This window comes from Ambystoma mexicanum, chromosome 2q (genome assembly GCF_040938575.1).
Source record: "Ambystoma mexicanum isolate Mex_15411 chromosome 2q, UKY_AmexF1_1, whole genome shotgun sequence".
NCBI classification, from domain to species: Eukaryota; Metazoa; Chordata; class Amphibia; order Caudata; family Ambystomatidae; genus Ambystoma; species Ambystoma mexicanum.
Window position 1 is genome coordinate 228,048,342 of NC_090924.1, and position 13,895 is coordinate 228,062,236.

At 48.7% G+C, this 13,895-nt stretch overlaps 1 protein-coding gene across 1 annotated transcript in view; it reads right to left on the reverse strand.

The window, feature by feature from the left end:
* Positions 1 to 13,895, reverse strand: part of PDILT (protein disulfide isomerase like, testis expressed) — a 286,134-nt gene that overhangs the window by 102,346 nt on the left and 169,893 nt on the right. The window contains exon 10 of the mRNA XM_069646703.1: positions 11,757 to 11,840. Within this exon, the coding sequence (XP_069502804.1) occupies positions 11,757 to 11,840 (84 nt within the window). The remainder of the gene's footprint in view (positions 1 to 11,756; positions 11,841 to 13,895) is intronic.

Sequence of the window (13,895 nt, forward strand, 5' to 3'; positions counted from 1 at the left end):
TTGCTGAAGATAACACAGGGGCTTGTAGAGTAAAAAAAATGTCCTTCACTGCAGCCAAATGTTGATCTTTGAGAATAAACAGAAAAAGATGCATCACACAACTAGCTAAGCAGTATGCACAATCTTGGGATAACAGTGGCAGGGGGTGATGCTCTAAGGCACGGTTACTCATTACGTGGCACTCCAGATGTTTTGGACTTCAACTATCATCAGCCCTACCCCGTATACCTGGTGGTGATGAGTATGGGAGTTACAGTCTAAAACATCTTGTGGGACACATGGTGAATAGCCAGGCTCAAAGGTGTAGGAATGCATGTGAGGCGAAGCCGTCTTAGTGATGGGTCTTTACCAGTCACCAATCCTCTCATCGGCCCTTAAGGCGCCAAGCTCTTCAGGAGTACATCTAAACCAGGGTCGAGGGACTCAAAGAATTCATCAAAGAACAGAAAATCAAACATTGTTTAGAATTGGTATTTACAACCCATGTTAACCCCTTAAGTGCCAGGCTATAAACAGCACTAAGGGCCGCAGAAAGCATTGGTAATCCCATCGTGCAATTAGAATGAGCTCTTTCCCTTCTCCATCTAGGATAGCCACAACGTCCATTCCCACTATCGACACCGCCTCTCCTCAGGCATCCCACAGGATTCTGGAGGTCTTTCCCCGGGAGGTACTGGCAAACTCAAATATCATTACAGCCTGCAGTACGCATGTGGTAGCATAGGGTCAGCACAATTTATAACTCACACTTATCCATGACAGCTCGTTGTAAACCTCGCACACAAAGGGCATTGAGGAATGGTGGCCACCAAATGAGAAATCCACAACACCGGGTGATCCCCAGAAATAGACGCAATAGTGGAAGGCACCATAAAGCCTGCCATTTACACCAGAGCACATCTAGAGCAGACAATCTGAAACCCCTCCGAATGTCAGACATGCCAGAGTTGCCTTGGAGTCACCTATCTATCGACTTGTTTGGCCCTTTAGCAATAGAAATGACTGGTTAGTCGTCATAGACAAATACTCCCGATTCACCATCGTGCAGTTGATATCAGCCATGGCAGCCAGCACAGTCATCCCAGAGCTGAATAACATTTTCTCAGCATGGGGAATTCCAGATGTTTTAAAGTCAGACAACGGTCCTCCATTCAGCAGTTTAGAGTTTGCTCGATTCATGGAATACATGGGCATTCACCACAGGAAACTTAACCCCTTGTGGCCTCAGGTCAATGGCATGGTTGAAAAGTTAATGGGCAGTCTGGAGAAGGGCCTTCATCAAAATGAACTGCACTCTGTCGCTTAATCAAGCCGTATGTAACATGCTCAAAAACTACAGACATGCACCACATGGAACAACAGGGAGCTGTACCTCTGAACTGCTATTTGGGAGAAAAGTAAAAACAAGATTGCCACACATCTCAAGTACCCCCTACAAGGATGTGAGGAAGCTTCTAGCTAAGGATGCTGTCAAGAAACAAAACATGAAACGATAGACTGATGCGAAAAGGAATGTCAAGAGCTATTCCATACAAATGGGAGACAAGGGGCCTCATTACGGCTTTGGCGGTAGCTATGCTGCTATTGGTGGCATGGCTGCCTCCAAAACTGGGTCCGGTTCCCTGAATGGGGAATTACCGGGCCATTCCGAGTTTGGAGGGCCCGGTAATTCCCCCTACAGGGAAACCGGGCCCGGACCTTCCCCATTCCCATTGAGCTCTCATAGGGCTCAATGGGAATGGGGGCAGGGAGCTAACAACGGGCCGATTACGACCGGCCCGTTGTTAGCTCCCTGGTCCCCTCACGGGACCCGGTAACGACGCCTGGTTTTACCAGGAGTCCTTACCCGGTCCCACGATGGGATCTTGTAATATTGCGGAATGGGTTAACGGGTGCCGCCACCATTAGCGACACCCGTTAACCCATTCTGCAATTCTTGTAATGAGGCCCAAGGTCCTTGTCTACAGTAGACAAGAAAGAAAGTCAGACTCCAGGTTTGATCGAAGGCTTCTGATCGTGCCGCACATAAAAGGCTCAATGGTAAGAGCTCATTCTCCCGGGCGAGTAATCACTCAGAACATTTTGCATTTTAAAACGTTTAATGAAAAAAGAAGAAGAAAGATGTGATGAAAAGAGTGGTGAGACAAATCTAGAGGATGGCTCGAAAAAAAAGGAAACCATGGGAGCCTTGAGTGAGCCTTCAGGGAGACCAATGAGATGCGTCAGAAGACCTGTACGTCTCATTGAAGTAATTTAGAGAAACGGTGAGTGACTCATTTTTGCCCAATAGGGCGAGATGTGTCCTGGCCGGGACATGGTTAATGTGTGACGAGCTTGACTCGTTTCACGGAGGAAAAGCAAATCAGAATGTGCGGGGTTCGCGCATGCGCAAGGGGTTTGTACCATGCACGGCAGTCACTGGCGCGAGACATAAAAGAACTTTGCTTTCTTGTTTGGCTCTGTGTGTACTTTCTTATTCCCACGCACACGGGGCATCATGCTGCCTCCCCACACCTGAAGCAGGTTCACATGCATAATAAGCCCTCAGTGTCTGCAGAAGACACAATACCTAGCAGGTCAGTTTGCCCATCAACTACGGGTCCAAAACTTCCAGACCTCCCTAAACGCATTCACCAGACAGGAACTACTCTTTAAAACATTTTAATCAATATGCCCAACAATCATCATAAAAACAGCCAAGTCCCCATTTCTGATAAATATGAATTTAGGACACCCCAGCCCCCATAATCTACTCCCCTGTTCCTCTTCCCATCTTTCAATGCATACATGGAACAGGGGCGTCAGCGTCAATTGGGGGTTCCCAGGGGTCTCCCTTGCTACCCCTAAAAAAACCTTTTTTTTTATCGACGGTTCTTGGCTGTGGACAGCGCCTTTGTTTCTGGCGTGGCTGGCTTTCTTGCACAGGGCTCTTAAAAAAACAGGGTACAGGGTTTCCACAAGTGTAACACTTTGAGCAATGGCCTTAAAATAGAAAGAATAGGAATAACAAATAATTTGTCGTTCTGGAATTCTATGCAATACTTGCAAGACTAATTAAAGGTTTATTTCAGGCACACTTCAGGGGGTGAGTCACTGAATTAGTCTGTTCTTAAACACCTCAAATTCACAATGCAGACAAAACCTCCTAAAAGGCATTTAGAGTAGAATAAGCATCCATTTCGGAGTTTGTATTTTGCTTTTCACAAATTGCAGTTATAGCATGTCTTTTTCTGCTATTGTCTCTGTTACGATCATCACAAAATATTCTATCTCGGTGTCCTCAGTCACTTGACAAAATCCTTGTGCCTAAAAGCATGTGTACAGTGTAGAAATGTTTGACCATAGCACATAAAGTGACCCTTGATTTCATTGTGCCACAAATAATGCTTTGTTGTAATGTGTCTATCTTTCCTATCTCCATGGCATGCTGTTCAGGATGTTTCTTTGCATGTATGAGGTAACAAGTGCACAGAGTACGGGATGCCATGTGAGTGTGCTGCTTTCCCTGCGCTACTCTAAATTCTTTAAACCACACAGTTATAAACCCTCCCAATGGTATGTATCTGGCCAACCTTTGAAGCCTGAAATGTAGATCCATGCAGGCTTGACCTGTGGCCAACTTTGCACCGGACCTGCAGATGAACTGCCCTGCTGTTAAATCTCAGTAAGCAGTTTAATGGTATCCACTACTGAGTGTAATTTGATTTCTGACTTTGAGAACATTCAGACATGTAATTGCTCGTTTTTCTATAGCCTGTAAGAAATGTTAAGTCGGTATGATAGCTCAGTGGGTTGAGCGATCGCTGCTGCAATGTGTGTGTGATGTGCAGGTTGCAGGTTCGAATCACGGCAAGGCCAACTTAGCCTCGCATCGTTCTGAGGTTGATAAATTAGTACCAATTGCAGGTTTGGGTGATATTGTATGTATATTTATTCTATATAAAGCACTTCAGTGTAAGTGCTATATAATAACACATCATTATTATTTGGCCTTGGATGTCTGCTTGCATTCACAGTAAATTGGTAAAATGGGCCTATACACACAGATATTAACAATACATATGGTGATCCATTCTTGAATTAAATGTACATCACATTACAGTGATATCGTAACCATATTTTTCATAGTGTACTTAGGAACAATGCTATGTGATGCCACTTTTTGTTTTGTCAAGAGGTGAAAGGTCGTGTTCCATCGCTTCACGTGATGTCACTATGAGGTGGGCGCAAATGACATCAATTCCTGTGATGCCATCAGAAGTTAAGGGCCGTGTGATGTCACTTCTGCTACCCCTGGCATTTTGGCGAAATGACGTTCCAGGCATGGATTCCCATGCACATTGCAGCCTAATGCCTTAAAGTACGCCACCACCTCACTAGCCATGGAGAGGTCTCTTTGAATGACTTCCACACCACTTCCCTTACCTACATTGGTAGCTAATTAAACTTGGGTTTTCCCCTCTGAATATACAGATACCCAAGTATCACCACCATAAACAACTGAAAAACATAGTGATACTGCTGTGCAGGAATGTAGTCCATCCTGCCAACAATCACAAACACCACAGGATCCACACCTGCCTTTTCATCTCCTTTCATTGGTTCTCCCTTCCCTCTCCATCTCTTCCAGATCCATATTCAAGAGGATGCTAAAATGGCACAACTTGTGCTACATGAGACCACTTTTTTTTTTACATTAATTATGTTTACTTTACAAAACAAAAATATTCCGCCCGGGGGGGCGTGGCTTGGAGCCGACACGATGAGGTCGCTCCTCTGAAGACGCCCGTGGATTGCCCGCTGCCGTGCCTGAATTTATGCGGTTCCTGGGCCCTTATCGATCCAGCGACTTCTGCCGCAGATGTAGGAGCCGCTGGAGAACAAGCTGTCCTGAGATGAGGGGCTGATATCGGAGCTTTACGCTCCAAATCGCAGTCCAGATCCCAGCTCCCTCCCCCGCCCAAGAAAACCAAGATGGCGGACGCACGGCTGTGCGCAGACGGCACAGGGATATGGAGGCGAACCCGGTCGCAGCATACAAGCTGGGGGAGTTGAGCGCCCGAGCGTGGCGAGCGGACTGGCACCATCTATCTGCGGGGAGCAGCCTGTCCCCCCCCCCGAAGCTCCGGAGCCTGAATCTGAGTTGGGGATCCCTGCACCGGAGGCCGCGGCGGAGGCGATTGAGGTGATCGGTGTGCAGAGAGGTCCCCTGCCCGCCCCTGCGTCAACCCCGGGAGGATCCTGCACCGGAGCTAAGCCTGTTAGCCCTCCCACAGCCAGAAGGAGGTAGGGGCCACAACTCCCTGGTAAGGGATCCAGGGAGACGCCGGAGAGCTTTTGCGGCAGCCCGCCACTGGTGGATTCCTCATCGTGCCCCGCGGCCTCTGTAGGTGGATGGCCCGGTGCCCGCCTGGACACTCTGCACCCCCCCAAGAGATCCCGACCCAGGCTGGTGGTAGGCTTGACCTTCATGCGGGTCCCTTGACTCTTCTTCTCCCCCTCCAACCTTCTGAACTCTTCTTGGGGCGCCCCCGCCCACGGCCTTGTTGCCCTTCAGACAAGGCTATAATCTGCACGAGTGAAGTGACACACCTTGGCATCTTGCGAGGCTGCGGAGCTCTTGGCGGCCATTAAGTCGCCGCCGACAAGCAACACAATGTCTAGACCACAGAAATCCTCCAAGTCCTCAGACATAGCAGCCATGTTGATGTCATCTGAAAAAACGAAGAAACTGGACTCCTGCCCCTCTGCCTCGCGGGAATCTCTGGATAACAAGGGACCACTGGCGACCAGAGAAGATATCCGGGAATTTATGGCTGATATCAAAGCAGAATTCAGGTCCTGCATGACGGAACTTTCTGCCAAGCTCGAGAGTACAGACAAAAGGGTCTCAGAGGCAGAACAGAGATTGGGGGAGGTTGAGGATCGCTCCTGGGATCATTCCTCTGCCTTAGCCGAGGTCCAGCGTTCAATCAGATTCCTGCAGGACAAATGCGACATTCTGGAATACAAACAGGAGGACCTGGAAAATAGGGCCCGGCGCAACAACCTCTGTATCCGAGGGGTTCCTGCCTCGATCCCTGACAAGGGGCTGGCGGAATACGTGGGCCTCTTCTTTCAAACCCTCCTCTCGGACCTTGATGACTCGCAGCTGCTCCTAGAACCCTCAGATTCTAGATTCCATGAGCTGCCCGGAGGGGTGATACATAGCGGTAAAATGTCTGATGCGGGGACAATTATACTCCATAGTTTCAGTGTATGCGCCCAACTCAGGCCAGGCGCTTTTCTACGAGTCGCTAAGTACAACTCTCTCTCCCTTCCTGGAAGGCCAGATTGTGATTGGGGTTGATTTCAATGGGGTCCCGGACCCCATCAAGGACAAGTCGCACCCGCCCTCTTCCTGGGACTTCTCTACAGCTTTAGCTCTCCTGCAATTGTTCAGAACTTTAGGGGTGGTGGACTCGTGGAGGGTACTCCATCCGTCTGAAACAGACTTCTCTTTTTACTCGTATGTCCACAGAACGTTCTCCAGGATAGACCTTCTCTTGGTATCCCCGCAAATCTTTACATTCATCGACGAGGTGACAATAGGCTCCAGAATCCTGTCTGATCACGCCCCGGTGGCCATGGAGATCTGAGTGCAGGAATCACTTAATCCCCAACAGGATAGATGGACGTTATATGATCCAATTCTAAACGAAATGCCTCTCAGAGACACAATCGCAACCACGATCGCCAATTTCTTCAAGGAGAACCCCAGCAAAGACACCTCCCCCGCCAACAACTGGGACGCCATGAAGGCAGTGGTGAGGGGGGAACTGATTGCGCAAGGAGTGGCCTACCACAGACATCGACGACAAACTCGTCAGAGCCTCGAGGAAGAACTGGATAAAGCTGAAAGGCTCCATAAGGAAAAGGGCTGGACCCCTAAAACACATCGGGCTATCCGGATAGCACAGAAGAAGATTGAGGCCCACTATGCTGAACATACTGCCCACCAAATGACGAAGGCTAAGCAGTTTTACTATGCCAGGAACAACAAAGCAAATAGACTACTGGTGGCCAAACTAGCCAAGACAAGAAGGAACAACACGATTGTGGGTCTACGGGATCAACATGGCAAAATGCAATATGCCGACCAGGGCAAACTTCGGCCTGCAACGGCCCACCTGACCCAGGGGGTGACCGCTCCTGTGTGAGACATGGGAGAACAAAAGGAATACCTCCGGGAAGCAGCGCTGCCCCGACTAAAGAAGACAGCCTATGACTCTTTGGAGGCGCCGATCACCGACGAGGAAGTGGATGTGGCGATAAAAGCCCTTAAATCTCAGGCCCCCGGCCCGGATGGATTTACGGCTAGGTTCTACAAGATTTTCAAACCTCAATTGTTAGCTCCTCTGGTGCAGCTGTTTAACTCATTTAAAACCTCAGGCACAATAACCCAATCCATGCAGGAGTCAATCACTGTTTTACTGCCAAAACCGGGAGGCGATCCGAGGAATCCCGCGTCATATAGAGCTATCGCTCTACTTAATATTGACGCTAACATATATTCTAAAATTCTAGCAACACGCCTCTCCCAGGTCTTGCCGGAGATAGTCAGCGCCGACCAAACTGGCTTCCTCAAACATCCGCAGGACCTTAGATCTGGTGGAGATGGCCTCCCGAGACTCCCGGGAGTTGGTGCTGCTGGCCCTGGACGCAATTAAGGCATTTGATAAAGTAGACTGGACCTTCATGAGGCTCACCCTCGAAGCGTTTGGTTTCGGCCCGAAATTCTGCACTATGACACTGGCTAACTATAAAGCGCCCAAAACCCTTCTCAGAGTCAATGGCACCCTCTCCTCCCCTATCGTCTTAACCTGTGGAACCAGACAGGGATGTCCGCTGTCGCCGCTCCTTTTTGCACTAATTATGGAGCCGTTCGCCCAGCGGATCAGGCTGTACCCTGCAATCAAAGGCTTCCAATCGGGCTCAGCGCATCATAAACTGGCCCTCTACGCGGATGATGTCCTTCTGACCATTACAGAGCCCCGCGCTTCCCTCCCTCAGGCCCTGGCAGAGATAGCAAGCTATGGAAGGGTCACAGGCTTTGCCATCAATTTTCAGAAGTCAGCGGCCCTGGCGGTGGGCTTATCCTCGACAGACCGAGAAGCCCTAATCTCGCTGTGCCCAGTACAATGGACGATCAGCAAAATCAGTTACCTGGGGGTCCAGATTCCAGCTAACCCAAGCGAGGTTTACCGGGCTAATTTTCCTCTATTATTTACAGCCTTGGAGGCAGACCTCAAGCGGTGGGCAGCACAGGAGATCTCGCTGATGGGCCGTATCACGGCATGTAAAATGAACTTGCTACCGAGGTTCCTTTACGCTTGCTCCTCTCTCCCGGTCCCGATTCCGGCCCCAGCCCTCCAAAACCTACAGAAGAAAATACTGCCGTTTATTTGGAGGGGGAAAAAAGCCAGGATCCCTAAAACCACGATGTTGGGCAACGCAAGGCTCGGCGGTCTCGGGGTTCCAGATGTACAAAAGTACCAGATGGCGGCCCAGCTGGCCTGTATTCATTCATGGCAAATACTTACTAACCGCCCTCGATGGGTGGACCTCGAACAGGCGCAGCTACCCCTGCCTCTACGCTTTCTCCCACACGTCCCTCCTCCGGAGCAGCGGCGATGGCGGGAACTCTTGGCGTCCACTAAACATACCATCTCGGTCTGGGACAAAGCACTGAGACTAAAGAAGATTCCAGTGGGACTTAGCCCCCTCGCCCCAATGTTCATGAACCCGACTTTCTCACCTGGCCTGTCAGTTCGAAACTTTGGGCCCTGGATCGCAGGAGGCCTGGAGACCCTGGGACAACTCTTCGAGGGGTGTCAACCCTGCACCTTCGAGCGATGCAAAGAACTCTTCAAGATCAGGATAGGTTCACGTACATCCAGCTACGCCACTGGTGCACTCATCCGCAGACTCGCCAGTTAGCCACTCGCCCCCCAACGGCCATTGAACAGACCCTTACCGAGCTGCCACCCAGAGGGAGAATCTCTACTCTGTACAAACGCCTCCAACCGGACTTCCTAATTTCCAGGCCCTGATACATGGCTCAATGGGAAGCAGACCTGGGCCACCCTATTGAGGACCAACTCTGGGTTGATATCTGGTCCCCGGCCCACACTTCTTCATCATGTATCACAAATAGGGAATGCGCCTATAAAATCCTCCTCCGGAGGTATTTCCCGCCCTTAAGACTCCATCACATGCATCCCACTCTCGACCCACACTGCTGGAGACAATGTGGCCAAGTACGCTCCTTCTTCCATATGTGGTGGTCCTGCCCCAAGGCAGGCCCAAGCTTTCTGGAAACATTGCCTGGCGACAATTGCGGACATTACTCAGGTGCAACTGCCCCTAGAGCCTGAACCTATTCTCCTTGGAGCCCCAATTCCTGGAATCTACCCAAGGTCAGGGCCCAAGGCCAAACTATTATCCCAATGCATATTGGCGGGAAGGAACGTGATAGCCCGCACCTGGAAGACGGTGGAAGGTCCCCTCATGCCGTTCTGGTGGGTGAAGGTCTTGGACATCTTGATAGCTGAGAGGGTGACGGCTGCCGGGGCAGGCCTTCTACATCGATTTCATAACATCTGGGGTCTGGTCCTCGACTATGACCAAAAGTTCCCGGCTTTGACATTTAAGCCCCAATTGGCCAGGAGAACAATGCAAGCTGGAGAGCCCCAGCGGGAGCGGGGGGAAGAAACTTGAGACTGGGGGAGGGAATGGGAGAGATATCGTATTGTATTGTACTGTGCATCATGTCGCGAATGTTTAAGTTATGTATTGTGATAACCTGCCTTCTTAAAATAAACACGTTAAAAAAATATATATATTCCGCCCCCTCCCCCAATTAGTGGGTGTGGCTTGAGAGTAGAGTAGGTCCATGCTTTTGACTCCTGTGCTAATGGTAGCCTGCCCCTCTCTCCCGATCACTAGAACACATTGGAATCTATATCTGTGCTCTGGAGCATTATTGTTTCTTTCACATTCTTCTGGGGATGTTCCCAGTTCACTTTCTGGAGGATTCTGTTCTAGCTGCACGTGGTGGGTAGACTGGCACGGCATTGTGATTGTAAATGGACTTCTACTATCTGCTTCAGGAAAGCATTGTGCTTCCATCTCCACTGGTAGAGGATCTGCCAGTATTCCCCTTGCCCACCTCATTTAAACCCTGGTGACATACTGTCAGTCTGACAGAGATGAAGAGACAGGTATTTTGAGCTTAACACCTACGTTGCCAAAACTCTAGCAGTCCAGATGGAAATTGTCTCTTTATACAGGATATTTCTTTTCAAAAGACTAGTCCAAGATAGCTCTGGGCATTATTGCTTAACCAGGATTTCTAACTTAGTTTTTTCTACCAATAAAGGTAAGGCATTCAAGGGACCCTGAAACGAATGTTCCGCCATGTTAGTACGGGTATTGTCCCTGCTTTCCCCATAATGGTGACGGTTCCCCAGTCCTAAGGCCATCTCTTCTCTGGTGGTCCTTCTCATCCTCACTGTCAAAAAATCCCCAGAGTGAGGGCTGTTGGGTGACAGATCATATGCTTTTCTTAGACATTGAGTGACAGCACACCTCTCTTGAGACCCACGGCTTCACCAGGGTCTGTAAGCTCTGTGTCTTGAGGGTGGTTTAGCATGATTGCCCTCTGCTTATTCAAGGCTCCTCTTCAAAAGCTAGGCCAAGTTGATCTGCAGCCTCATACTTGGACTGTTTTTTGTCTTTCGTTTGTAGGCAGAAAGTATAACCCTGGCACATCCCTGACAGGGTTATCACCAAGTGAAGACCTAGTATTACAATATGCATGCCACTCTCCCAATGCATTTGTCCATCCTCAAACCAATATTAAATGCATTCCAACGTGCAACACTTTTAAAATATCTTCTCAAGCTGTGGGGCCTACCCAAAGGCAAGCTATATTGATTTCTATTCCAAAGCCTGCTGGTCTCAGACAAGTTATGCCTGATTGGCCAACATATGTCAATAAGTGATATCCATCTAGAAACCTAGAAGAAGATACTAAGAATGGGATTTGATGGCACAAAACTAAGTCTTGATAAGACTTTTACAGGTTGATAAAGAGAGTCAAGAAATGAGGTATGAATGTAATATTGACATGAGAATGCAATGGCTGTCACTTGCTTGAAACGCCCGTCCTCTGTGAGATGGGGAGGAGCTTGAACGAGAGAGCGGTTAAGAAGGATGAACAGAGTTAATTTAGTACCACTGAACTAAGACAGCCATACAACAGCACGTTAGTGTGCCTGTTACCTTTCTTCATTGAATGGACCTCATGACTCATTTTAGGCACAGTGAATTTAGAAATATATTTGGTTCTTAACATGCCACACCCAAAGGCTAGCTTGATTGGTTACACTTTATGGAGAAAAATCAAATCTCCACTTTTAACGTTTATCATTTCGTGAAATCAACCACTTCCCCCGGGTAGTTTAGTAAATGTCAAACCAAACCTCAGAGGAAGAAGCAAAAAGAATGGCATTCCTCAAACCCATTGTTGTGACTGATTCCCTACTCTTTCCAGCCGACCCCAGCTTAATGTAAGGATAATTAGCTGGGGAAACCCCCGAGCAGGCTTAGATCTTGGCACCACACCTAATTGGAGGTTCGTGTTGCCTATGACCTCCTTGTAGAACTGTCATGGGCAAATTGGAAGGAACCTTCAGCACAGTAGGCCTCCTTACCTCTTGGTCCACTTTCGATTGTATTTGCTGTTCCAAAAACTCCGTAAAAGCCTCCAGGGTCTTTTCCCCGGTGTAACGGACGGCCTGTAAAACAGAAGAAATTTAAGATCAGAAAACGACCCAAGAGCAATGTACTTCAAGCAATACTTCACGCTCGCTGTCTTCACTGCTAGCACTGCATCACGACTCAAGATGAGGACACCTAAGGTTGCAAATAATGAGTCGATTTCCTCATGCCGGGGAAGGGAGAGGCGAAAGGAGATTTTTTTTGGCACTAACAACAATGAATTGCTCAATAATGACAACACATCTGCAGTTTTCTGGTTCCCGAATCACTTTTAACACCTGTTCAGTTCCACTTCTCGCAACAACAAAAAACAAGATACAGAAATGGCCAGGTTCGATTGGTGTTCCTTTGACCACCTTGGAGTAGTCGCTGCAGTTAAACGGCCATGTTAAACAAGCACAAAAACATCTGAAGGAACTCCGTGAACACTAAAAGGGCCAGGTCAGACCAGGCGTTAATGGAGGGACCCGCTAAGGGACCTTGTAGTAGGGCGGTAAGGGATTACCGGCACCGGTCTCCTTAACGGTGCCCGGTATCCCTTACCGCCCAACTTGGAATGAGGCCCAATGGCCCTCATTACGACCCTGGCGGAGTGGGTTACCGCCAGCGGTAATCGTGGCGGACCCGTCCGCCCTACTACGAGTTCCCGTAGCGCCATGGAGCCTTTCTCCACCTGGTTTTACCGGGCGGAGAAATCCATGGCGCTAAGGGACCTCGTTGTTAATTACGCCACCGTACTTTACGGTGGCGTAATTAACGCCTTCCCCACTCCCATTATACCCTATGGGGCAAGAATGGGAATGGGGAAGGGCAAAATGGGGATTGGGGATTTACCGCTCCGCCAAGGTCGGCATGGGGTGGAAAATCCGCCAACCCCCATGGCGCTATCGGCAGCTTTCCGCCGTGCTCCGCGGTGCATTTAGCACCGCGAATTCCGCCAGGGTCGTAATGAGGGCCAATGTCTTTCTACAAATAGTTTAAAATGTAAAAACCTCCAATTTTCATTTGTCGTCCCAATGCCGCTTGTTACTGTTTATTGATTCGGAACTGATGATGCATGGGTAGCTGTGAATATCAAATTCTCCAAAGGACTTTTACTCATTTCTAAATGTGTAGGCATGCGTTATTTGCCACAAAGTCAAACCAACTAATGTTGTAGGTATTTTTATTCATTTAATTTATCAGAATTTTTGTTCAACACTGGCTGTAAGAAGAGGGTCTCAGAATGGGTTGAAAGGTTAAACATTGTAGGAGGTGAGACAGAAGTTACAACATGTTGTCAGGATAGGATAGAACAATTAGGGTAGACGTGGTAGCAGGGGAGATGGAGCTGTGGGATTACGTGTGGGGAAACAGGTATGTTTTCAAGCTCTTACTAAAAGTGGCGATGGAGGGCACTGTGCAGATCTGAAGAAGTATGGTGTTCAATGCCCTGGGTGCCCAATGCTTGCTTTTGTGTGCATGTTTGCAGAGTGGAATGTGGAGGAGAACCTGACTTTCTTGTCTGGTGTTTGTGTGGGTGATGGGTTTGAGTTTGTCATGAAGGTAAGATGTGGTTTTGTGGTGGATGGTTTTGAAAACAATGCCAAGTCATTTTAAGGCAATTCCTTGGGGTACAGGAAGCCAGTGGAGATGGGCAAGAGCTGGGGTGATGTGGGAATGGTTTATGGCTTGCAGGGGGGGGCAAGAGTGCTGCTGGGAAGTCCAGTGAGACTAGCATTGCCATAGTCCAGCTGTTGAGAGAACCAGTGCTTGGACTTTGGTGCAGAATTCATCAGGAGAAAGGATGTGTTGGATGTTTCGTAGGAGGTGTAGTTGTGGTTCTCTCTAGCAAGCTATTTGATGCAAAGGCTGAGTTCAGATTTGTATCTGGGAGGAGGCAAACGAGGAGGTATTCCGTTTTGGAAAGGTTATGTTATGTTAAATCACTTATTAAGCGCAGTGTTCACCAACTAGGGCATCTTGGCGCTATACAGACTAGTTGCACGAGGGGGTCAAGGGAACTAAAAAAAAAGAAGTGCTTAAGAGAATGCTGGAAAGCCAAATGATTGCAAAGCTCGTGAAGGGATAGA